General features: G+C 36.9%; 1 protein-coding gene across 2 annotated transcripts in view; it reads left to right on the top strand.

Moving 5' to 3' along the window:
* Positions 1-22,865, top strand: part of LOC142349502 (uncharacterized) — a 188,182-nt gene extending 165,317 nt beyond the window's left edge. For both annotated transcript variants that reach the window (XM_075401097.1, XM_075401096.1), the window contains one exon: positions 22,181-22,865. In XM_075401097.1, coding sequence (XP_075257212.1) covers positions 22,181-22,736 — 556 coding nt within the window. In that variant the 3' untranslated portion in view covers positions 22,737-22,865. The remainder of the gene's footprint in view (positions 1-22,180) is intronic.
* Positions 22,866-27,820: the final 4,955 nt, after the last annotated feature.

Genomic DNA, 27,820 nt, shown 5'->3' with positions numbered 1-27,820 from the left:
GCTAGTTTTGCTCTACTCTTTTTCTGCTAATAGTGTTTTTAGAGAGCAGTTTCTCAGCAAAGCAATTCGAAATGAACAGAGTCAGTATCAAAAAAAAACGAAATGAGAAATAGAAACGGGATAAACCCATAAAGCCCAATTTTAGATGCCCGTTACATCTCTTTTTAGATGCCCGTTACATCTCTAATGCGTAATGTTTTTAGTAATAGCCACTGTGTGGTCTCACTACGAAGTAACCTCGAAATGAACAGAGTCAGTATCAAAAAAACGAAATCAGAAATAGAACCGGGATAAACCCATAAAGCCCAATTTTAGATGCCCGTTACATCTCTAATGCTTAATGTTTTTAATACTAGCCACTGTGTGGTCTCACTACGAATCAGGAGAATGTTTTGCTCCAAAATGACATCAAAATAGTTCGCACTTTAAAATTGATTGTACAAAAATAATTATTTCACTATTTTTTTCTTTCAATCCCAATCTTTGTTATGGAATCAACGGAGGCTTTTTTTCTTCTGCTTGATTGTGTCTGTTTTGCTTCTGGTTCAAATTTAATTGTATTCTCTTTTGCTTTTGTTTAATTGCTCTCGGTGTTTGAAGAAATTATTGTAAACTTGTTGGTCTTTTTATGCAAAAGTTTTGCTTGACCGTTTTTATTTTTCGATTGATTTTTGCACCCTTGACTTTTTGCGTCTTGAGCGATCTAAACTTCTCTCTCATTCAACGTTTCAAGCAGCTGAACTCCATTGGCGGAAGTTCACTGCTGAAAGTGTTTTTAGGCCTATATAACCTCGAAATGAACAGCGTCAGTATTAAAAAAAAAGAAATCAGAAATAGAGACGGGATAAACCCATAAAGCCCAATTTAAGATGCCCGTTACATCTCTAATGCTTAATGTTTTTGATAGTAGCCACTGTGTGGTCTCACTACGAAGCAGGAGAATGTTCTGCTCCAAATTTGGAATTGATTTTTTTTACTTTAATTCAGCGAGGAAAGGTCAAATGGGTGTGTGTCACTCTAAATGAAGGTTATTTGAGAGCAGCTAATAGATGCAGCTACAACTTATACAGATTTTTAATCAAAATATAACATATGAGCCTTGAATGAAAAGACGAATTTTTTGTCTGTCTTGTTTGAGACTGCAGATCTACAAAGCTATTGCGGCTTTTTTCTGGCAATCTGCCAGCTATGTGTTCACATGAGGCAATTTCACTTTGATTTTGACTGTTTTTTCGATCGGATTTTTCAAATGGTTTTCCAAATCCATTTGTAATTCATTCTAGGACTTGTTTTTTGTTAGAATCAAATTGACATTTCTCGCTAGTGGCTTTTTGTTCTCGCTAGCAGCACTTTGACATTGATTTTCTATTACTTTTGTTTTTTTCTGATTTTTTTTTAGAAATGGTTTTCCTAATTCACTCATAGTCCGTTCTAGGTCTAGTATTTTGTTTAGTCAATGAAATTTCTTTGTATTGTACGTCAGGACTTGTCCTGCTATGTTTTTTGTTTCTTCGAATGAAATTTTTTCGCTTTACCTCGTTTTGCCGCCTTTTCGACAGTTTGCGTGAAATCTTTTTGACTTCTCTAGGCTAGTTTTGCTCTTCTCTTTCTGCTAATAGTGTTTTTAGACAGCAGTTTCTCAGCAAAGCAATTCGAAATGAACAGAGTCAGTATCAAAAAAAAACGAAATCAGAAATAGAAACGGGATAAACCCATAAAGCCCAATTTTAGATGCCCGTTACATCTCTTTTTAGATGCCCGTTACATCTCTAATGCGTAATGTTTTTAGTAATAGCCACTGTGTGGTCTCACTATGAATCAGGAGAATCTTCTGCTCCAAAATGACATCAAAATAGTTCGCACTTTAAAATTGTTTGTACGAATATAATTTTTTCACTTTTCTTTCAATCCCAATCATTGTTATGGAATCAGCGGAGGCTATTTTCCAGCAATCTGCCGGGTATGTTTATTTTTCTGCTTGATTGTGTCTGTTTTGCTTTTGGTTCAAATTTAGTTGTATTCTTTATTGCTTTTGTTTAATTGCTCTCGATGTTTGAATTTTTTGTAAACTTGTTGGTCTTTATGCAAAAGTTGTGCTTGACGGTTTTTATATTTGGAGTGATTTTTGCACCCTTGACTTTTTGCGTCTTGAGCGATCTAAATTTCTATCATTCAACATTTCAAGCAGCTGAACTCAATTGGCGGAAGTAACCTCGAAATGAACAGAGTCAGTATAAAAAAAACGAAATCAGAAATAGAAACGGGATAAACCCATAAAGCCCAATTTTAGATGCCCGTTACATCTCTAATGCTGAATGTTTTTAATACTAGCCACTGTGTGGTCTCACTACGAAGTAACCTCGAAATGAACAGAGTCAGTATCAAAAAAAGCGAAATCAGAAATAGGAACGGGATAAACCCATAAAGCCCAATTTTAGATGCCCGTTACATCTCTAATGCTTAATGTTTTTGATAGTAGCCACTGTGTGGTCTCATTACGAAGCAGGAGAATGTTCTGCTCCAAATTTGGAATTGACTCTTATTTACTTTAATAATTGAGAGGTTAGGTCAAATGGGTGTGTGTCACTCTAAATGAAGGTTATTTGAGAGCAGCTAATAGATGCAGCTAAAACCTATACAGATTTTAACTCAAAATATAACATATGAGCCTTCAATGAAAAGACGAATTTTTTGTCTGTCTTGTTTTTTTTTGAGACTGCAGATCTACAGAGCTATTGCGGCTATTTTCTGGCAATCTGCCAGCTATGTGTTCACATGCGGCAATTTCACTTTGTTTTTGACTGTTTTTCCGATCGGATTTTTTCCAAATGGTTTTCCAAATCCATTTGTAATTAATTCTAGGACTTGTTTTTTGTTAGAATCAAATTGACATTTCTCGCTAGTGGCTTTTTGTTCTCGCTAGCAGCATTTTCACTTTGATTTTTTATTACTTTTGTTTTTTATCTGATTTTTTTTAGATATAATTTTCCTAATTCACTCATAGTCCGTTCTAGGTCTAGTATATTGTTTAGTCAATGAAAATTATTTGAATTGTACGTCAGGACTTGTCCTGCTGTGTTTTTTCTTTCTTCGAATTAAATTTTTTCGCTTTACCTCGTTTTGCAGCCTTTTCGACAGTTTGCGTGAAATCTTTTTGACTTCTCTAGGCTAGTTTTGCTCTTCTCTTTTTCTGCTAATAGTGTTTTTAGACAGCAGTTTCTCAGCAAAGCAATTCGAAATGAACAGAGTCAGTATCAAAAAAACGAAATCAGAAATAGAACCGGGATAAACCCATAAAGCCCAATTTTAGATGCCCGTTACATCTCTAATGCTTAATGTTTTTGATAGTAGCCACTGTGTGGTCTCACTACGAAGCAGGAGAATGTTCTGCTCCAAATTTGGAATTGACTCTTATTTACTTTAATATTTGAGAGGTTAGGTCAAATGGGTGTGTGTCACTCTAAATGAAGGTTATTTGAGAGCAGCTAATAGATGCAGCTAGAACTTATACAGATTTTGAATCAAAATATAACATATGAGCCTTTAATGAAAAGACGAATTTTTTAGTCTGTCTTTTTTTTTGAGACTGCAGATCTACAAAGCTATTGCGGCTATTTTCTGGCAATCTGCCAGCTATGTGTTCACATGCGGCAATTTCACTTTGTTTTTGACTGTTTTTCCGATCGGATTTTTTCCAAATGGTTTTCCAAATCCATTTGTAATTATTATAGGACTTGTTTTTTGTTAGAATCAAATTGGCTTTTCTCGCTAGTGGCTTTTTGTTCTCGCTAGCAGGATTTTGACATCGATTTTCTATTACTTTTTTATCTGATTTTTTTTAGATATAGTTTTCCTAATTCACTCATAGTCCGTTCTAGGTCTAGTACTTTGTTTAGTCAATGAAAACTATTTGAATTGTACGTCCGGACTTGTCCTGCTGCGTTTTTTATTTCTTCGAATGATATTTTTCGCTTTACCTCGTTTTGCCGCCTTTTCGACAGTTAGCGTGAAATCTTTTTGACTTCTCTAAGCTAGTTTTGCTCTTCTTTTTTTCTGCTAATAGTTTTTTTAAACAGCAGTTTCTCAGCAAAGCAATTCGAAATGAACAGAGTCAGTATCAAAAAAACGAAATCAGAAATAGAACCGGGATAAACCCATAAAGCCCAATTTTAGATGCCCGTTACATCTCTAATGCTTAATGATTTTAATACTAGCCACTGTGTGGTCTCACTACGAATCAGGAGAATGTTTTGCTCCAAAATGACATCGAAAAAGTTCGCACTTTAAAATTGATTGTACGAAAACACTTTTTTCACTTATTTCTTTCAACCCCAATCATTGTTATGGAATCAGCGGAGGCTATTTTCCAGCAGTCTGCCGGGTATGTTTAGTTTTCTGCTTGATTGTGTCTGTTTTGCTTCTGGTTCAAATTTAATTGTTTTCTTTATTGCTTTTGTTTGATTGCTCTCGATGTTTGAAGAAGTTATTGTAAACTTGTTGGTCTTTATGCAAAAGTTTTGCTTGACTGTTTTTATATTTCGAGTGATTTTTGCACCCTTGACTTTTTGCGTCTTGAGTGATCTAAATTTCTCTCATTCAACATTTCAAGCAGCTGAATTCCATTGGCGGAAGTGCACTGCTGAAAGTGTTTTTAGGTCTATATAACCTCGAAATGAACAGAGTCAGTATCAAAAAAAAAAACGAAATCAGAAATAGAAACGGGATAAACCCATAAAGCCCAATTTTAGATGCCCGTTACATCTCTAATGCTTAATGTTTTTGATAGTAGCCACTGTGTGGTCTCACTACGAAGCAGGAGAATGTTCTGCTCCAAATTTGGAATTGACTCTTATTTACTTTAATATTTGAGAGGTTAGGTCAAATGGGTGTGTGTCACTCTAAATGAAGGTTATTTGAGAGCAGCTGATAGATGCAGCTAAAACTTATACAGATTTTGAATCAAAATATAACATATGAGCCTTTAATGAAAAGACGAATTTTTTAGTCTGTCTTGTTTTTTTTGGAGACTGCAGATCTATAAAGCTATTGCGGCTATTTTCTGGCAATATGCCAGCTATGTGTTCACATGCGGCAATTTCATTTTGATTTTGACTGTTTTTTCGATCGGTTTTTTTCCAAATGGTTTTCCAAATCCATTTGTAATTAATTCTAGGACTTGTTTTTTGTTAGAATCAAATTGGCATTTCTCGCTAGTGGCTTTTTGTTCTCGCTAGCAGGATTTTGACATCGATTTTCTATTACTTTTTTATCTGATTTTTTTTTAGATATAGTTTTCCTAATTCACTCATAGTCCGTTCTAGGCCTAGTACTTTGTTTAGTCAATGAAAATTATTTGAATTGTACGTCCGGACTTGTCCTGCTGCGTTTTTTATTTCTTCGAATGATATTTTTCGCTTTACCTCGTTTTGCCGCCTTTTCGACAGTTAGCGTGAAATCTTTTTGATTCTCTAGGCTAGTTTTGCTCTTCTCTTTTTCTGCTAATAGTGTTTTTAGACAGCATTTTCTCAGCAAAGCAATTCGAAATGAACAGAGTCAGTATCAAAAAAATGAAATCAGAAATAGAACCGGGATAAACCCATAAAGCCCAATTTTAGATGCCCGTTACATCTCTAATGCTTAATGATTTTAATACTAGCCACTGTGTGGTCTCACTACGAATCAGGAGAATGTTTTGCTCCAAAATGACATCGAAAAAGTTCGCACTTTAAAATTGATTGTACGAAAACACTTTTTTCACTTATTTCTTTCAACCCCAATCATTGTTATGGAATCAGCGGAGGCTATTTTCCAGCAGTCTGCCGGGTATGTTTAGTTTTCTGCTTGATTGTGTCTGTTTTGCTTCTGGTTCAAATTTAATTGTTTTCTTTATTGCTTTTGTTTAATTGCTCTCGATGTTTGAAGAAGTTATTGTAAACTTGTTGGTCTTTATGCAAAAGTTTTGCTTGACTGTTTTTATATTTCGAATGATTTTTGCACCCTTGACTTTTTGCGTCTTGAGTGATCTAAATTTCTCTCATTCAACATTTCAAGCAGCTGAATTCCATTGGCGGAAGTGCACTGCTGAAAGTGTTTTTAGGTCTATATAACCTCGAAATGAACAGAGTCAGTATAAAAAAAACGAAATCAGAAATAGAAACGGGATAAACCCATAAAGCCCAATTTGAGATGCCCGTTACATCTCTAATGCTTAATGTTTTTGATAGTAGCCACTGTGTGGTCTCACTATGAAGCAGGAGAATGTTCTGCTCCAAATTTGGAATTGACTCTTATTTACTTTAATAATTGAGAGGTTAGGTCAAATGGGTGTGTGTCACTCTAAATGAAGGTTATTTGAGAGCAGCTAATAGATGCAGCTAAAACCTATACAGATTTTAACTCAAAATATAACATATGAGCCTTTAATGAAAAGACGAATTTTTTGTCGGTCTTGTTTTTTTTTGAGACTGCAGATCTACAAAGCTATTGCGGCTATTTTCTGGCAATCTGCCAGCTATGTGTTCACATGGGGCAATTTTACTTTGATTTTGACTGTTTTTTTGATCGGATTTTTTCCAAATGGTTTTCCAAATTCATTTGTAAATAATTCTAGGACTTGTTTTTTGTTAGAATCAAATTGGCATTTCTCGCTAGTGGCTTTTTGTTCTCGCTAGCAGGATTTTGAAATCGATTTTCTATTACTTTTTTATCTGATTTTTTTTAGATATAGTTTTCCTAATTCACTCATAGTCCGTTCTAGGTCTAGTACTTTGTTTAGTCAATGAAAATTTTTTGAATTGTACGTCCGGACTTGTCCTGCTGCGTTTTTTATTTCTTCGAATGATATTTTTCGCTTTACCTCGTTTTGCCGCCTTTTCGACAGTTTGCGTGAAATCCTTTTGACTTCTCTAGGCTACTTTTGCTCTTCTCTTTTTCTGCTAATAGTGTTTTTAGACAGCAGTTTCTCAGCAAAGCAATTCGAAATGAACAGAGTCAGTATCAAAAAAACGAAATCAGAAATAGAACCGGGATAAACCCATAAATCCCAATTTTAGATGCCCGTTACATCTCTAATGCTTAATGTTTTTAATACTAGCCACTGTGTGGCCTCACTACGAATCAGGAGAATGTTTTGCTCCAAAATGACATCAAAATAGTTCGCACTTTAAAATTGATTGTACGAAAACGATTTTTTCACTTTTTTCTTTCAATCCCAATCATTGTTATGGAATCAGCGGAGGCTATTTTCCAGCAGTCTGCCGGGTATGTTTAGTTTTCTGCTTGATTGTGTCTGTTTTGCTTCTGGTTCAAATTTAATTGTTTTCTTTATTGCTTTTGTTTAATTGCTCTCGATGTTTGAAGAAGTTATTGTAAACTTGTTGGTCTTTATGCAAAAGTTTTGCTTGACTGTTTTTTTATTTCGAGTGATTTTTGCACCCTTGACTTTTTGCGTCTTGAGCGATCTAATTTTCTCTCATTCAACATTTCAAGCAGCTGAATTCCATTGGCGGAAGTGCACTGCTGAAAGTGTTTTTAGGTCTATATAACCTCGAAATGAACAGAGTCAGTATAAAAAAAAACGAAATCAGAAATAGAAACGGGATAAACCCATAAAGCCCAATTTTAGATGCCCGTTACATCTCTAATGCTTAATGTTTTTGATAGTAGCCACTGTGTGGTCTCACTACGAAGCAGGAGAATGTTCTGCTCCAAATTTGGAATTGACTCTTATTTACTTTAATAATTGAGAGGTTATGTCAAATGGGTGTGTGTCACTCTAATTGAAGGTTATTTGAGAGCAGCTAATAGATGCAGCTAAAACCTATACAGATTTTAACTCAAAATATAACATATGAGCCTTTAATGAAAAGACGAATTTTTTGTCTGTCTTGTTTTTTTTGAGACTGCAGATCTACAAAGCTATTGCGGCTATTTTCTGGCAATCTGCCAGCTATGTGTTCACATGCGGCAATTTCACTTTGATTTTGACTGTTTTTTCTATCGGATTTTCAAATGGTTTTCCAAATCCATTTGTAATTAATTCTAGGACTTGTTTTTTGTTAGAATCAAATTGGCATTTCTCGCTAGTTGCTTTTTGTTCTCGCTAGCAGCATTTTGACATCGATTTTCTATTACTTTTTTTTATCTGATTTTTTTTAGATATAGTTTTCCTAATTCACTCATAGTCCGTTCTAGGTCTAGTACTTTGTTTAGTCAATGAAAATTATTTGAATGGTACGTCCGGACTTGTCCTGCTGCGTTTTTTATTTCTTCGAATGATATTTTTCGCTTTACCTCGTTTTGCCGCCTTTCCGACAGTTTGCGTGAAATCTTTTTGACTTCTCTAGGCTAGTTTTGCTCTTCTCTTTTTCTGCTAATAATGTTTTTAGACAGCAGTTTATCAGCAAAGCAATTCGAAATGAACAGAGTCAGTATCAAAAAAACAAAATCAGAAATAGAACCGGGATAAACCCATAAAGCCCAATTTTAGATGCCCGTTACATCTCTAATGCTTAATGTTTTTAATACTAGCCACTGTGTGGTCTCACTACGAATCAGGAGAATGTTTGCTCCAAAATGACATCAAAATAGTTCGCACTTTAAAATTGATTGTACGAAAACAATTTTTTCACTTTTTTCTTTCAATCCCAATCATTGTTATGGAATCAGCGGAGGCTATTTTCCGGCAGTCTGTCGGGTATGTTTAGTTTTCTGCTTGATTGTGTCTGTTTTGCTTCTGGTTCAAATTTAATTGTTTTCTTTATTGCTTTTGTTTAATTGCTCTCGATGTTTGAAGAAGCTATTGTAAACTTGTTGGTCTTTATGCAAAAGTTTTGCTTGACTGTTTTTATATTTCGAGTGATTTTTGCACCCTTGACTTTTTGCGTCTTGAGCAATCTAAATTTCTCTCATTCAACATTTCAAGCAGCTGAATTCCATTGGCGGAAGTGCACTGCTGAAAGTGTTTTTAGGTCTATATAACCTCGAAATGAACAGAGTCAGTATCAAAAAAAACGAAATCAGAAATAGAAACGGGATAAACCCATAAAGCCCAATTTTAGATGCCCGTTACATCTCTAATGCTTAATGTTTTTGATAGTAGCCACTGTGTGGTCTCACTACGAAGCAGGAGAATGTTCTGCTCCAAATTTGGAATTGACTCTTATTTACTTTAATAATTGAGAGGTTATGTCAAATGGGTGTGTGTCACTCTAATTGAAGGTTATTTGAGAGCAGCTAATAGATGCAGCTAAAACCTATACAGATTTTAACTCAAAATATAACATATGAGCCTTTAATGAAAAGACGAATTTTTTGTCTGTCTTGTTTTTTTTGAGACTGCAGATCTACAAAGCTATTGCGGCTATTTTCTGGCAATCTGCCAGCTATGTGTTCACATGCGGCAATTTCACTTTGATTTTGACTGTTTTTTCGATCGGATTTTTTCCAAATGGTTTTCCAAATCCATTTGTAATTAATTATAGGACTTGTTTTTTGTTAGAATCAAATTGGCATTTCTCGCTAGTGGCTTTTTGTTCACGCTAGCAGCATTTTGACATCGATTTTCTATTACTTTTTTTTATCTGATTTTTTTAGATATAGTTTTCCTAATTCACTCATAGTCCGTTCTAGGTCTAGTACTTTGTTTAGTCAATGAAAATTATTTGAATGGTACGTCCGGACTTGTCCTGCTGCGTTTTTTATTTCTTCGAATGATATTTTTCGCTTTACCTCGTTTTGCCGCCTTTTTGACAGTTAGCGTGAAATCTTTTTGACTTCTCTAGGCTAGTTTTGCTCTTCTCTTTTTCTGCTAATAGTGTTTTTAGACAGCAGTTTCGCAGCAAAGCAATTCGAAATGAACAGAGTCAATATCAAAAAAAGCGAAATCAGAAATAGGAACGGGATAAACCCATAAAGCCCATTTTTATATGCCCGTTACATCTCTAATGCTTAATGTTTTTGATAGTAGCCACTGTGTGGTCTCACTACGAAGCAGGAGAATGTTCTGCTCCAAATTTGGAATTGACTCTTGTTTACTTTAATAATTGAGAGGTTAGGTCAAATGGGTGTGTGTCACTCTAAATGAAGGTTATTTGAGAGCAGCTAATAGATGCAGCTAAAACCTATACAGATTTTAACTCAAAATATAACATATGAGCCTTTAATGAAAAGACGAATTTTTTGTCTGTCTTGTTTTTTTTGAGACTGCAGATCTACAAAGCTATTGCGGCTATTTTCTGGCAATCTGCCAGCTATGTGTTCACATGCGGCAATTTCACTTTGATTTTGACTGTTTTTTCGATCGGATTTTTTCCAAATGGTTTTCCAAATCCATTTGTAATTAATTATAGGACTTGTTTTTTGTTAGAATCAAATTGACATTTCTCGCTAGTGGCTTTTTGTTCTCGCTAGCAGCATTTTGACATTGATTTTCTATTACTTTTGTTTTTTATTTGATTTTTTTAGATATAGTTTTCCTAATTCACTCATAGTCCGTTCTAGGTCTAGTACTTTGTTTAGTCAATGAAAATTATTTGAATGGTACGTCCGGACTTGTCCTGCTGCGTTTTTTATTTCTTCGAATGATATTTTTCGCTTTACCTCGTTTTGCCGCCTTTTCGACAGTTAGCGTGAAATCTTTTTGACTTCTCTAGGCTAGTTTTGCTCTTCTCTTTTTCTGCTAATAGTGTTTTTAGACAGCAGTTTCGCAGCAAAGCAATTCGAAATGAACAGAGTCAGTATCAAAAAAAGCGAAATCAGAAATAGGAACGGGATAAACCCATAAAGCCCAATTTTATATGCCCGTTGCATCTCTAATGCTTAATGTTTTTAATGCTAGCCACTGTGTGGTCTCACTACGAATCGGGAGAATGTTCTGCTCCAAATTTGGAATTGACTCTTATTTACTTTAATAATTGAGAGGTTAGGTCAAATGGGTGTGTGTCACTCTAAATGAAGGTTATTTGAGAGCAGCTAATAGATGCAGCTAAAACCTATACAGATTTTAACTCAAAATATAACATATGAGCCTTTAATGAAAAGACGAATTTTTTGTCTGTCTTGTTTTTTTTTGAGACTGCAGATCTACAAAGCTATTGCGGCTATTTTCTGGCAGTCTGCCATTTATGTGTTCACAAGCGGCAATTTCACTTTGATTTTGACTGTTTTTTCTATCGGATTTTTTCCAAATGGTTTTCCAAATCCATTTGTAATTAATTCTAGGACTTGTTTTTTGTTAGAATCAAATTGGCATTTCTTGCTAGTGGCTTTTTGTTCACGCTAGCAGCATTTTGACATCGATTTTCTATTACTTTTTTTATCTGATTTTTTTTAGATATAGTTTTCCTAATTCACTCATAGTCCGTTCTAGGTCTAGTACTTTGTTTAGTCAATGAAAATTATTTGAATGGTACGTCCGGACTTGTCCTGCTGCGTTTTTTATTTCTTCGAATGATATTTTTCGCTTTACCTCGTTTTGCCGCCTTTTCGACAGTTAGCGTGAAATCTTTTTGACTTCTCTAGGCTAGTTTTGCTCTTCTCTTTTTCTGCTAATAGTGTTTTTAGACAGCAGTTTCTCAGCAAAGCAATTCGAAATGAACAGAGTCAGTATCAAAAAAACGAAATCAGAAATAGAACCGGGATAAACCCATAAAGCCCAATTTTATATGCCCGTTGCATCTCTAATGCTTAATGTTTTTAATGCTAGCCACTGTGTGGTCTCACTACGAATCGGGAGAATGTTCTGCTCCAAAATGGCATCAAAATAGTTCGCACTTTAATATTGATTGTACGAAAATAATTTTTTCATTTTTTTTTCTTTCAATCCCAATCATTGTTATGGAATCAGCGGAAGCTATTTTCCAGCAATCTGCCGGGTATGTTTAGTTTTCTGCTTGATTGTGTCTGTTTTGCTTCTGGTTCAAATTTAATTGTATTCTTTATTGCTTTTGTTTAATTGCTCTCGATGTTTGAAGAATTTATTGTAATCTTGTTGGTCTTTGTGCAAAAGTTTTGCTTGACTGTTTTTATATTTCGAGTGATTTTTGCACCCTTGATATTTTGAGTCTTGAGCGATCTAAATTTTTCTCTCATTCAACATTTCAAGCAGCTGAACTCCATTGGCGGAAGTTCACTGCTGAAAGTTCTTTTAGGTCTTTATAACCTCTAATGACGTTATTTGACATCCTTCTCAGTAGATTTAGTACAACCATTTACCCCCCCCCCCCCCCGCCCCTCAGGCTGCAATAGATTTGTGCTCCCACATGTCATTTGAGAGCAAATTTTCCGACGTTGGTCGGTTTTGTTTGAAAATTTTGTTTCCTTTCTGGAAGAATATAATCTTAAGAACTTAATTTTCTTTTTAAGCCGCGTACTTTTTCTCAGCAGGCTATTTTTTAGCTCCTATTTTTTACAATTGAAAGAGTTTGAATTGTTTTGTGGGATTGTCTGTTTCTAAGATCTGTTCACACGTTTTCATGATTTTTGAAGTCAAATTGTAGGAGTGATTTTGGTCACGCCGAAACAGGAGCTAGAGTGTAAAAGTAGAGTGAGAAAATAGTGTTTGAACAAAAATTTGCTTTTTCGCCTGTGGATTTTTTGTTCACGTGCGGCATTTCGACATTATTTTTTTCGATTTTTTTTAATCTGATTTTTTCTCTATGGTTCAACTATTCCCTTCATAGTCTATTTTAGGTCTTGTTCTTTTGTTTAGTCAATGAAAATTCTTTGAATTGTGTCAGGACTTGTCCTGCTATGTTTTTACTGGTCGGATAAAATTTTGTTTTGCTTTATCTTAGTTCACAGCTTGTTCAACATTCTGTATGATTTCTTTTTGACATCTGCACGTTGGTCGGTTTTGTTTGAAAATTTTGTTTCCTTTCTGGAAGAATATAATCTTAAGAACTTAATTTTCTTTTTAAGCCGCGTACTTTTTCTCAGCAGGCTATTTTTTAGCTCCTATTTTTTACAATTGAAAGAGTTTGAATTGTTTTGTGGGATTGTCTTTTTCTAAGATCTGTTCACACGTTTTCATGATTTTTGAAGTCAAATTGTAGGAGTGATTTTGGTCACGCCGAAACAGGAGCTAAAGTGTAAAAGTAGAGTGAGAAAATAGTGTTTGAACAAAAATTTGCTTTTTCGCCTGTGGATTTTTTGTTCACGTGCGGCATTTCGACATTATTTTTTTCAATTTTTTTTAATCTGATTTTTTCTCTATGGTTCAACTATTCCCTTCATAGTCTATTTTAGGTCTTGTTCTTTTGTTTAGTCAATGAAAATTCTTTGAATTGTGTCAGGACTTGTCCTGCTATGTTTTTACTGGTCGGATAAAATTTTGTTTTGCTTTATCTTAGTTCACAGCTTGTTCAACATTCTGTATGATTTCTTTTTGACATCTGCATGACATTCTTCATGAACTCTAGGCTGGTTTCATTGTTCGCTCATTCTGCTCAAATTGTTTTGAACAGAATATGTTGAACAAAGCAATCTAATTTGAACTGAATCAGTACCGAAAAACGAAATCAAAACTGAAATGGGATAAACCCATAAAGCACAACTTTAGATGACCGCTACTTGAAATTTGTTCTTATAAGTCTTAGTTACCATCTCTAACTCTTATTCGTGGTAATGATGCTAGCCCTTTTTCTCGTATGATCAGCTCATGAAGAAACAAGAGTATGTTTACCTACAAAATGAAATCAAAATAGTTTGCACTTTATAAATGTTTTGATTCTTTGATAGGATTTTACTGTTTTTTCGGTTTTTTTATGAATTGTTTGTAAATGGTTTTTCCAAGCAATTCATAGTCCACTCTAGGTCTAGTTTTTTGTTTAGTCAATGAAAATTCTTCGAATTGTTGGTCAGGGCTTGTCCTGCTATGTTTCTGTTTTCGTCGTCAAGACTTTTGTTACGATCATATGACGTCACAACCACTTCAAATCTACTTTTTGTTCCTTCGTTCCAGCAATTTCAATTGAAATGCGTGTGTGACGTTATTTTTCACTCTTAGTGGAGCGAGTTTTTGTTTATTCGCGTGATAAAGTTTTTGGTCTCACGTGAGTTACCTCACTCTCAGAAATGACTTCCTGGCTCTCAAATTGATTTTTTTTACTTTATTTCAAAGAGATAAGGTCAAGTAGTTGTGTGTGGGTCATTCTAATTGAGGGTTAATTGAAGGCGTCTGATTCGTTACAGATTGTTAATCAAAATATAAAATCTCAGCTTTTAATTAAAAAAAATTCTTTTGTTTTACTACTATCTTTTTGAGAATGCAGATCTACGAAGCTATTGCGGTTATTTTCTGGCATTCTGCCAGCTATGTTGCTTATTGCTCATAACACTAGTCCATGTATCTTCTGTTCAAGAAACCGGAAAATGCTTAACTACAAAATCAAATCAAAATAGCTTGCACGTCCGTCATTTCTTTTTGTAAAACAATCAATTTTCCTGTTCTCGTTTTAGTCATGGTCATGGGAATCAATAGCAGGTGTTTTCTGGCAATTGTTTGGCATGTATTTGATTTGTCATTTTCACCAGTTTTCAGCAATAGAACGTAGAGCATTGGGCAAAAATATCGTGACTTAAGAATGCTAAGTAAGATAAGCTGTTTAGTTCATGGCCGCCATCAGCCTCCCAATGGCTATTACTTGATCACTCTCTTTTTTTAAAAAAAAATCTGAAGAGTTTGAATTGCATAGGTGCTCTATCTTGAAAAATGTGATCACATATGTTTTTGATGTATTTTTCACAATGGGATAACAGGTAGAGGCCAGTGAGAATTAATTTCTCTTAGAGTCCGGAAGCTGGCTTTGGCTGTCTATAGGTGCTTAGTTTCGTGAAGTTGCAAGGAAGGCCCAAATTGAAGGTGAAAAGGTTACTTTTTACAGTGTTTTGGGTTTTTCATAAATGGACTTGACCTTTCCTAAATGGACTCTTTTTTTGAAATTTCTTGTCGAATCATGAGTTTTATTTCGATAATGGGCCAAAGAAATTTGTTAGTGGCTTTCGCGTAAGGTATTGATCAGATTTTGGCAGCGGAAAATTGTTTCTGGCTCTAGCTCCAAGAATTTTTGCTAATTTTTATTTCAGTTGTCATATTCTTGCTTCTGTTTGCCTATAATATGTCAAAGCCGTTTTCTCCTAACCTGCAAGTTAGTTTTTTGTTGGCTTCGCTCTGAATATATTTGTCTAAAGTATAATAAAAATAAGACTCGCAATATTTTTCAACTAAATTAATTTGTAATGTTTTTTCTGAAATCATTTGCCAGTAAATCTAGCTTGAAGCTGGTTTCTTGTGTCATGCCAATGTTGATTCTGCTGATCTCACCATCCAGAATCTTAATCACTATTGATGTTTTTGCCTGTGTCTACTTGCCTCTTATATGTCAATCGTGATTTATCTTAGTTGATAGGTTTCTGTTCTGGCTTTTCTGCTCTGTTATTTGGAAGACTGAGTATTCCACACACTGTTACTGTATAAACATATAAATTACTCAACGCATGTAATGACTTTTGATGTTACTCGCTAAGGCTGATTTTGTTCAATTGTGTAAACACACGCAAATTTTCCCGCTAAAAATTCACTCGCTTTGTTTAGCTACTAATTTCTCTTGATTCAAAAGACATTCAATTCAATATTTAATTCAATCCTTTATTTACATAGTAAACAGCTATCGCGAACGTACATTATTCTGGTCCGCCGACAAAATGAGCCAAGCAGCGTCTACAGAGACAAGTTCCAGAAGGAGGCGTGCCAATTCACGACAGCTCAACAAGATCTTTGATGAATGGGATAGACTTAGCCAGCCATTTAACGAAGACGAGCTCAGATTGGCCCTCTCCGAAGCTACTGAATGCTTCAAAATTCAACAGCAACTAGACGAATCCTATTTGGAAACAGTGCAGGACGATCATTACGATACAGAATTCGATCTGGTTCAAGACAAGCACACAGTAGTCCGCAAGAAACTATTTCAAATGGGAAAAGCCATAGACAAATTTGAGCTGGAAAAGGTGGACGAAAACGTGACTATGAATACGTCTTTCGGAGATGCAACACAGCACCAGCCGCATGTTGCAAAGCTACCACAGATACAGCTACCCAAATTCGATGGCAAATTCACTGACTGGATAGCCTTTATCGATCAATTCGATACAGCCGTGCACCTCAACACGAAATTGTCAAACAGCCAGCGACTTGTTTATCTGAAAAGTTGCTTATCAGGTCCCCCTGAAAAACTAATAAAAAGCCTATCATCAACTGACAGTAACTACGAGACTGCAAGAAATCTACTCGAGCAGCGATACAAAAACGATCGCATAATTCTACGCACATTGCAAGCTAGGGCTGTTGATTTCAAGCCTGTGAGAGGAGAAAGCAAGTACCAACTCCGTCTGCTACACAGTACTTTCAATGAAGTAACTCAGTCGATTCACTCACTTGGCCGACAAGTTGATAACGACATGTGGCACTATCTTCTTTTCACAAAATTGGATATCGACTCTCAGAAAGCATGGGAACTCAAAAATGAAGGCACTGAATGTCTCAAATTTGACGAACTGATGACCTTTCTTGACAACAGGGTAAGATCGATGGAAATGCTAAACGATCCCATTCCCCCCAAACAACTGCACGTCACTGGACGGGATGAGCGATCGAAGCAAGGCTTCAAACATCCGTGTGTCGTGACTCAATGCAAGGAATGCCATGCGCCGTGGGCTTGCTCAAAATTCAAGGGCCTTTCAGCAAAAGATAAGCAGTCTGCCATAGCCGCCAGTAAGTCCTGTCAAAATTGCTTGAGATTCAATCACGAAAGTGACCAATGTTCGTCACAGTCTAGATGCAAAACATGCCAGGGTAAGCATCATACATTTTTACATGAGGCTTTCAATGCTACACCAGGCACACATGCTTGTAATTTGACTCAAAAATCTTCCCAAATGACTATTTTACCAACTGCTCGTGTTCAAGTAATTGGTAGAAACAAACAAGTACACAATCTAAGAGCATTGTTAGACACAGGAGCTCATATCAATGCAGTTACAGTAAAAGCCTGCAAGACACTGGGATTAGAACCAAAACCTTCCAATGAAAGAATCATAGGGGTCAATCAGAAAGACTCAATGCCAGTTGACGGTTCTCTCAAACTTGAAATTATTCCCAAAACAGGGGAAAATATTACTCTCAACTGCGTAGTGCTGAAGACAATTACAGCCAGTGAAAATCCTAATCAGCCCCTTTCAGAGACTGACTACGCAGACTTGGTCAATTATAATTTGGCTGATGATCAATTTTGGCAACCAGGCGAAATAGACATACTACTCGGTATTTCTGCATACACACAGATAATAAAAGGACGAATACTGAAACAAGGTTCCTTATGCCTCACAGAAACTACGCTAGGCTGGACAGTTTCAGGATTAGCTAACCTAGAATCAGCAAACAAACCTGATGTAAAGTCGAATGCAATATGCCTCCTTGACAACGAAATCAAGTCCTTTGCCAAATTTTGGGAAATCGAAGATGTTCCAGCACTTCCTCCAGCCATGTTCACTCCCAAAGAATTGGTTTGCATTAATCACTATGACACGACAACAACATATGGCCAAAATGGAAGGCCTCAAGTTCGACTACCAATTGACCAACATGAAGCCATTTTTGATCCAGACAGTCAGGAATGGTTGCCCGACATTGGAGAATCATCTCGAAAAGCGCTCAGACAATTTTTGGTTAACGAAAACAAGCTTTCACGAAACGCAGATGCCCAAACTCAATACACAGAATTCTTTCAAGAGATGATTGAGACAGGACATTTAGAACCAGTGCCTGAAAGCGACCATAATCTGCCACCCGAGAAACACTTTGTGAAATCAAGCTCTACGACTACAAAATGCAGAGCAGTTTTCAACGCATCAGCAAAAACAACGAACGGAAGAAGTCTCAACGATTGTCTCCTGGTTGGTCCAAAACAGCAGCCCGACCTTTTTGAGATACTGATTCAATTTCGTCTCCATCGCATTGCTTTATCAGGTGATATCACAAAAATGTACCGCCAAATCGAACTAAACGAAAAGGACCGTAACTTTCATCAGATGTATTGGCGAAGTAGTCAAAAGCAACCAATAAAGAAGTACCGTATGACACGAGTCATATACGGCGTTTCTTCTAGTTCATACCACGCTATCAGGGCACTACGTGATACAGCAAAAGATGCTCCATCAATTCATTGCAAAAATTCATTACTCAACTCATTTTATGTTGATGACCTTCTTGGTGGCGGTGACACAAAAGAGCAAGTCATTGGCCTGTTCAAGGACATTACAACTACTCTAGAACTCATTGGGATGTCTATTCGCAAGTGGGCAAGCAACTCACATGAGGTTATGGAAGCCATTTCCCCGGATCTACAAGAAAATAAAGATCTTTTCATCGGTGAACATGACCACACCATCAAAACTCTCGGTCTCAACTGGCAGCCCAAAACCGACACTTTCTATTTCAATAGACCCAAAATTCAGTGCAGCGTTGTTACAATGAATCTGCCCGAACACGAAGAAACAGTTATTGAGTGTCCATCAGTCGAACTTGACGAGTTTCAAAAATCGGATTTTCCACAATTAGTGGTCAACCTTGACTGTAAAAAACTAAAGGAAATCCATTTATTGGACTCCCACGCTTCTAATCATGCAACTCCCCATGTTTGCCCGATTAATTCAATGCAATTTTTAACAGGGTTTAATCAAGAAAAAACATCAAAAATCCCACAAAAAGGCGAAAAAACGGTCAAAACTGGTGTCGACAAAAATCTGCAAAAAACGCCCATTGGCGATATCCGAGATGTTGCCTCAGATACTGATAGCTGCCCGAAGCCATCCGAACTTTCAGAACCTGAAAATAACTACTCAAACACAGAAAACCAAAAAACCGAAAAACAAAAATTAGTGGTCACGTTTGGGGACAAAATTTTTGCAAAAAATGAAAAATTTGGTAGTGAAAAACAACACCATTCGAAAACTGAACCATGCCCGAAACTTTTCGATCAAAAAGATTCCAGGTCCAACAAACCTATGTTCGACAAAAGAACGCCAAAGCCGCAGCCGAATCAAAAAACTGGTCAAAATAAAGAAGGTAAAAAATCAACTTTTACTTCATCTAACAACAGAATGTTGATAGATTCAGTTAACAGCAACTTGCCCTATCCTGAAAATGTACATATAACCACCAGAAGAGCAATATCTAGCAATATGGGTAAAATATTTGACCCTATCGGTCTCCTAACACCAGTAACGCTTCAATGCAAAATTCTTTTCCAAATGACTTGGGAACATGAAATTGGATGGGATGATGATGTTGGGGCAACCATAACTGACCAATTTAAAGCTTGGATGATTGGATTACATCATCTATCTGAGCTACGTATACCACGCTTTGTGGCCAACTTCGCTATTGAAAAAATGCAACTTCACTTATTTTGCGATGCTTCTGAAAAAGCGTACGGAGCCGCTATATATGCCCGATCACTGGGAGCATCTCAGACCAAGTCTACCTTGCTATGTTCCAAGTCCAGATTAGCGCCCAGAAAAACACTCAGCATACCGAGACTTGAACTGTGCTCAATGGTTCTAGGAGCGCAGATGATACAAACAGTTCAGACAACGGTAAACCAAAATGGATTTACAACTGAAATATATGCTTGGAGTGATTCAACAGTTGCCTTAGCTTGGATTAATTCTACCCCTAGCAGATTCTCAACATTCATAGCAAACCGTGTGGCCAAAGTCCAACAAATAATTCAACCAGAAAAATGGCGATACGTGCCGACAGAAGAAATTCCGGCCGATCATACTACGCGCCCGGTGCCAGCAAAACAGCTTTCATCCCTTAGAATGTGGTGGGAAGGCCCACAATGGCTCTCTGATAGAAAGCTGACTATCCCAAAACAACCAGAAATTCTTCAATCAACAGAAGTAAAGAAGGAAGTAGTGCGGAGCCAAATATTAACAATAGATTCGGGCACTATTCCCGAACCTGTGGGGGAGGAAAACGACCCGCTCAATGATCAAAACATAGAGCAGTCGAATCACCATATCGACCAATTATTCCCTATTGAACGTTACGGAAGTCTCGACAAAGCAATAAGAGTAGCAAAGCAAGTTCTAAAGTTTGCTTATATTTTGCTTAAAAAGCCAATCGAGAGAAAAGAATTCAAGCGACAAGCATTAAATATGCTTGTTAGAGATGTGCAGAAGCAAAACTATATTGATGAAATAGACAAATTGCAGAAAAGCCAAAGCATAAGCCGAAAATCGAGAATCCTTCAACTTTGTCCCTTCATAGATGAGTTTTAAAGGTTGGTGGACGTCTAGTAGCAGCAGATTGCTTGAATGAATCTGCCAAATTTCAATCAATTTTGCCTTACAAAAATCATCTTTCGAGGTTAATCGTACTTGACAGTCATCAGCGAGTGTTACATTCAGGCGTAAACGCAACAGTTGTTCATACGCGTCAGAAGTTCTGGATAATTCGAGTGAAAACGCTGACAAGGTCTATAGTTGGAAACTGCATCACATGTTTTCGGTTTAAAGGCCGTAACCTCTCTCAACTCTTAGGCGACCTACCACAAGAACGAGTCAACCCAGCTCCACCATTCAGTAACGTGGGCATAGACTTCGCCGGTCCAATGCCTTACAGATGTGACAAGACTGAAGCCAAATGTTATTTGGTAGTCTTCGTATGCTTCGTTACAAAAGCCATTCATTTGGATGTCACTAAGGCACTGAATACACAGGAATGCATGAAAGCTATCAGACGGTTCATTTCTCGACGAGGATGCCCAGCACGCATATTTTCAGACAATGGTACAAACTTTATAGGATCATTGAATGATCTCATAAAACTCAAAAGGATACTGAGAGAGAAATACGGAACTGATTGTTTACCTCAAGCTGTTCTAGATTTAGGCATCAACTGGTCAACAATTCCAGCCAAAGCTTCACATTTTGGTGGACTATGGGAAGCAGGAGTCAAATCGATGAAGCTTCTGCTGTTCAAAACAATCGGAACAACAGCTAACCTCTATTTGGATGAAGTGTATACAATGCTATGCCAAGTCGAAGCTGTACTTAACTCGAGACCGCTCACAGTTGTCTCAGATGATGCAAAAGACAGTTATCCCTTAAACCCTGCTATGCTATTAACCGGCTTTCATAATCATCAATTGCCTTTGGTTGTTTCCCCAATCCCAAAAACAAAAGATGAGGAAGATCCAAATAAGCGCTTTCAATACTTGCAGAAACTCATAGCAGAATTTTGGAAGAAATGGACAACTGAATATTTATCCCAGTTGCAGACCAGGTCAAAAAAACATGGCCGAAAAGCAAAACCTGACAAAAGGAGATTTAGTGTACATCACAGATGACAACAGTCCTCCCTTATCATGGCCTCTGGGAATTGTGCATGAAACATATACAGGAAATGACAATTTGGTCAGAGTAGCCAAAATAAAAACAGGAAATGGCAAATTCTCAAACAGACCCATAGTAAAACTCAGAAAGATACCAATCAACACAAGCTAACCTCAATCCAGAAGCTCTGGAAAATGGTCCTGCAGAAAGGAGCCAACTCGATCCCGCCTGCCGTCCCTCCCACGAGCACACTTTCGGTACCTGTGCACCCGGACACGGGAAGACTTTACAACTGGAAGTTGGATTCTTACAAGCCTCACTTCGCAAGGACTAAACTTGGTCCAAATATGATTCTTTTTGTGATACAAGATTGAATAGCGGTTGATGCTATCAAAAACTGACATATGATCTGAAGTAATATTTCATTTATATTATTTTTGATGCCAGACATCAACGGGGGCGGCAATGTATAAACATATAAATTACTCAACGCATGTAATGACTTTTGATGTTACTCGCTAAGGCTGATATTGTTCAATTGTGTAAACACACGCAAATTTTCCCGCTAAAAATTCACTCGCTTTGTTTAGCTACTAATTTCTCTTGATTCAAAAGACATTCAATTCAATATTTAATTCAATCCTTTATTTACATAGTAAACAGCTATCGCGAACGTACAGTATGTGTAATCCTTGTATCGGTGATCCCGTATATCTAACTTCAACTGAAATGTATCCTCTGTTATCCATGGTGAATATCATGCGAACTACCTACGTTTTAGACCAAATGAGTCCCATCAAATGAGTCCCGGAGATGGTACCTACATAAAGCCAGAAGCTGTGTCTAACTACATGGAAGTCGGCAATGAAATAGACGAAACCGCGCTATTTGACCCCAATGCCAATATGAACCGGGTTTTTCCATGCCCGCACCCAGGCCAAGCTCCTAATTCGTATCCAGTTGACATCCAATCAATATATGATGTAAATCCGCCCAATGGTAGAAATATTCCCACGAACATTGAATACATTGAGCCAAGCGGAGAACAAGTTGAACGGATTGACCCGACCGCTTCAGGATCAGGTGACTACTTTGATACAATTGAAGATGAGCAAGATACCATTCCGACTCCTGGAACCATAACTCCAATTGACGACATACACAATACAAGCAAACATGGAACAGAACAAATTCCGCTGGCTAAAATTGTCAATAATAAATTCTTGGTTAAAAGTGAAAGTGCTGAGCCAGATGTCCCGTCAAATGAGTACGTCGAGGAGACAGCTTTGGAAACGGACAGATCCTTACATCAAGATGACGGATCCGATTTTGACTAAACTTTGTTCAGAACTGGAGAGCTTCTTAGCTTAGATTAACAATGATATTATGGACTCACTAGCGTAATTGTACAAGCTAATTCATAATTCTAATCAAATTAGTGCGTTATTAATTAAACTTTTGTCAAGTTCTTATTAATAGCCGCGAAGCGATAGCTGAGGCTATTATTCGCCGTCTCTTGGTTTTTTACAATTCAAAGAATTTGAATTGTATTGGGGCGCTGTCTTTTTGGGGTTCTGTTCACGCAATTTCATGATTTTTGAAGTCAAATTGGAGTAGTGATTTTGCTCACGCCGAAAGAGGAAGTGGAGCGAAAAAGCGAGTGGTTTTGCGGCGTGAAATTTCTTCGCTCTAATTTTAAAATAATACGGTGTTTGAACAAAAATTCGCTTTATCGGTAGTGGTTTTTTAATAGCCGCACAGCGATAGCTGGGGCTATTATTGGCCTTCTCTTGGTTTTTTATTTTGTCGTCCAGATTTTTGTTACGACCATACGACGTCACAACCATTTCAAATCTGCTTTTTGTTTATTCGTTCATGCAATTTCAACTGAAGTGCGTGCGTGACGTCATTTTTCGCTCTTATTGGAGCGAGTTCTTTTGCGTGATTAAGATTTTGGTCACACTTGACTTACCTCACAAAAATGACTTCCTCACTTTGAAATTGACTTCTTTTTACTTTAATTCAATGAGATAAGGTCAAATGTCACTTTAATTGAAGGGTATTTGAGAGCAGCTGATAGATGCAGCAAAAACTTATACAGATTTTCAATCAAAGTATAACATATCAGCATTCAAAGAAAAGACGAATTTTTTGGTCTATCTTTTTAACTTTTTTTTTCTGAGACTATATCTACGAAGCTATTGCGGCTTTTTTCTGGCAACATGCCAGCTTTGTTTGTTCACATGCGGCAAATTCACTTTGATTTCTACTGTTTTTATTAGCCGCCGTCATCTTCACAGCCGGCTATTTTAGCGCTCCTTTTTTTTACTTCGTTGAACTTTTTTCGCTTTACACATTTTGCCGCTTTTTCGACATTTTGCGTGAATCTTTTTGACTTCTCTAGGCTAGCTGCACTCTTCTGTCTTTATGCTCAACGTCCTTTTAAACAGCAGCTGCTCAGCAAAGCAATTCAAAATGAAGAGAGTCAGGGTAAAAAAAATTAAAATCAGAAATAGAAATGGGATAAACTCATAGAGCCGATTTTTAGATGCCCGGTACTTGAACTTTGTTCTCATAAATTTTAGTTACTACTGATAATGCTTATTGGTATTATTACTAGACCCTGTAGCCTCTATAGACAGGAGTATGTTAAATTACGAAATGACATCAAAATAAATCGCACTTAAAAATGTTTTTATGCAAAAATCAATTTCGTTGATATTTTCTTTTCTTTCAATCCCAATAGAGTTATGAGAATCAACGGCGGCTATTTTCCGGCAATCTGCCGGGTATGTTTTCAGTTTTTTTGTATCAGATTTTCTTTTAAATGGTTTTTCTAATCCATTCATAGTTAATTCTAGGCCTAATTTTTCGTTTGAACCAATTTCCTTTTCTGGCTAGTGGTTTTTTGTTCACATGCGGCCTTTTGACATTGGTTTTCTGTTTTTCTTTTTATTTTTTGATCTGATTTTTTTTTAGAATTGGTTTTCCCAATTGACTCTAGTCCGTTCTAGGTCTAGTTTTTTAAGTCAAAGAAAATTCTTTGAATTGTACGTCAGGACTTGTCCTGCTATTTTTTTTATTTCTTCGTCAAGATTTTTTTACAACCATATGACGTCACAAAAACTTCAAATCAGCTTTTTGTTCACTAGTTCATACAATTTCAAATCAATTGCGTGTGTGACGCCATTGTTAACTCTTAGTGGAGCGAGTTTTTTTTTGTTCATTCGCGTGATTAAATTCTTGGTCACATGTGACTTAAGCACTCATAAAAATGACTTCCTCTTTCTGAAATTGACTTTTCTTTGCTTTAATTCAAAGAGATAAGGTCAAATGAGTGCTTGTCACTCTAATTGAAGATTATTTACTAGCAGCTAATGGAAGCAGCAATAAGTAATACAGGTTCCTAATCAAAATCTCAAATCTCGGCCCTTAATGAAAAGAATAAGTTTCCTTTTTGGTCTGTCAATTTTTATCTTGTTTTTCAGACTACAGATCTATTAAGCATTTGCGGCAATTTTCTGGCAATTTTCCAGCTATGTTATTAGTAATATAAGCTAAGTTATCTACAATGATTAGTTAGTTTCCCACCAATGGCAGCGTATAGCTTTGAGCTATTTGCTGCGGTGTTTCTTACCCGAAAGATTCATTTTTTATTGTTTGTTGTTTTGAATATTGTGAAAAACTGCTATTGAGTGACTAAGGGCATCTTTCAGCTTAGAAACTCTATAGAACAAAACTTCTTTCGACTCAAGCTGTCTCGATTAGTTTTACCATAGCTGGGGGTGAAGGGTAAATGTGTTGTAAATTTTTAAAATCATTTATCTAACATTTTTTAAATCCAAGACTTGTTCTAACCCGAAGTAAATAGAAAACCTTTGCTATTAAGAATATTCCATCATTCAAAGCAATGAGGGAGTAGAGTTTAGAGTTCTTTTACTCTCCTGTGAAACTCAGAAACTTTTCTAATGATCTTAAAGATATAAGAAGGATATCAGTTTAAGCCGACATATCCATTGGGCAACCACAGACAGGCATGTCAAGCCCTCAAATTTTTTTGCTAAAAATTTTTTGGGCGGGGGACGGGGTTGAGATGCAGATTTTTAATATCAGCTGTGTTAACTCCACCCAGCTTTTTAGATCTAATTTAGGTTTTCACTGTTCAAAAATGAGTTTTCAGTGGGATTTTTTTTGCTAAAGCGCATAAGTTCTAAATGAACTTATTAGAATTAAAAAAAAATTCTGTTAATTGATCTCAAACAAAATTTTGAGTTTTATTCTCAGTCTTTTCCTCAAATCCGCCAATCTACTGGTTATAATTTTATTATTATTTATTAATAGCCGCCCTCATCTTCTCAGCCGGCTATTATAGCGCTCCTAATATTTTTTTACAATTCAAAGAATTTGAATTGTATTGGGGCGCTGTCTTTTTTCAAGATCAGTTCACACATTTTCGTGAAGTCAAATTGGAGTAGTGATTTTGGTCACGCCGAAACAGGAAGTGGAGCGAAAAAGCGAGTGGTTTTGCGACGTGAAATTTTTTCGCTCTAAATTCAAAGTAGAGTGAGGAAAAGGTGTTTGAACAAAAATTCGCTTTCTCGCTAGTGAATTTTGTTCACTTGTGTGATACCCGAACATTCATTTATTCTTTAATTTCATTGATGCAGTAAAATTTATATGATGCCTTTAATTTAGTTCATTATTTTAATCTTAATCTTATGATCTTGTTTCAACTGTCTGGTTAGTTTCCCGCTTCGTGATCAGACATGTCTGATCACGCATTCACGTTGTGCCCGAGTGGCTTCAGTTTATTAATTTCATTGTTCTGACTTTCTGTAACTCAATTCAGTTTGCAAAACCTTCTCTTGATTTTCCGCTCCGCAAGTAAGCGAAACAAAAGTGAAAGTAGATTTCGCGCCGCGAATACTCAAATAATATTCTCTCTGTAATCTCGCACCGCGAATCACCACAGCAAAATAGTAAAGTACGACATGGCGCAGCCAGCAACGAAAAGAACACCCCCTTGGAATCGACCCTTTCTGGGACAAACCAACACCGGATCCACCACTTCGCTGGGAGAAGTGGAGGGTACAATGCAAACTGGCACTCTTAGCCAAAGAAAACATCTTTTTGGACACGCTACTCGGCCCAAAACCTGACATGGTAGAGCTACCTCTAGAGCCAATCTACGAAGAGACAATTGTGGGTGCATCTGCACAATCAGAGAGGGAGAGGAACGCGCGCAACGCGCAACAAAAGATGAACTGGCAAAACAAATGCCAACGACTTATTGAGGTAGGCATCATGTGTGGCGACAAACCGTGGTCCTTGGCAGACCGAAAAACTGTCTCCCTTCTTTATTTGAGCATCGGAATAGAGGGACGTCGTATCCTTAACTGTAAGAACCCGCATATCATGATAGACACCCTAGCTACTATCGATTTTTGGAAAATCGTGGAGGAAGCATTCATCCGCCCGCGCAACATAACATTTGACAGACATGTCTTCCTGATCATAAAAAAGCTTAGGGGAGAAACGGTTGAGCATTTTCATGGTAAATTAAAAGAACTGGCGGAAAACTGTGATTTTGAAAACAAAGAAGAAACTCTGATACGCGATGTATTCATCACAAATCTGATCGATTCCGAGATCCAAAAAGAATTACTAAAACAATCGGTAGAACCGCGACAGGCGTTGGAACTCGCAATCAATATGGAACTCGGAATGCGATACCAACATCAAATACAACAGCACAATAAAATTGTTGTTCCGGCGAATGTCAATGCTGTTCAATTCAACAATAACTCACGAAGACCGTATTGGCAGAACAATAATAATGTTCCAAAACAAAACAATAGATCAACACTCTATTGTTCGAATTGTGGAGGAGTCTGGCTCCCAAATCATCGTGAAAAGTGCATTGCAAAAGGAAAGACATGCAACAATTGCGCCTTATTAAACCACTTTGCAAAGGTCTGCCGTAAACAGCAAAAGAACATCAACGTCAAACCACAAGATCCTAAAAAAAAGATGGTTCGGTTGGTAGAAGAAGAGCCACACCCAGAGGACTCGGTAAATTTTGTTCAACCGGCAAAACTCTATGAATCAGACTACAGCAGCGGTGAAGAGGACAATACAGTCGCAATGATTGAAACCGCAGTGGAGAAAGTTGAACCCCTCAATCTGCCTCTCAAGATCGGAAATGTCAATACAACTCTACTCGTGGACTCCGGGAGTGCATGCAGTATACTTCATCATTCACTCGCGCCGCAAGTGGTACAAAGCAGCCCCCGCGCTTTCTGGATTCACGAATCGTCACCACCACAACTACGAAACTTCTCTAACGAACCAATACAGGTACTGGGGAAGATTCAAGCCCCTGTAACGAGCAAAGGATGGGTATGCGACTCAGCAACTTTCA

The sequence above is a fragment of the Convolutriloba macropyga genome, chromosome 11 (assembly GCF_964194025.1).
Source record: "Convolutriloba macropyga chromosome 11, txConMacr16.3, whole genome shotgun sequence".
Lineage (NCBI taxonomy): Eukaryota > Metazoa > Xenacoelomorpha > Acoela > Convolutidae > Convolutriloba > Convolutriloba macropyga.
This window is presented reverse-complemented; position numbering and strand designations above follow the sequence as displayed.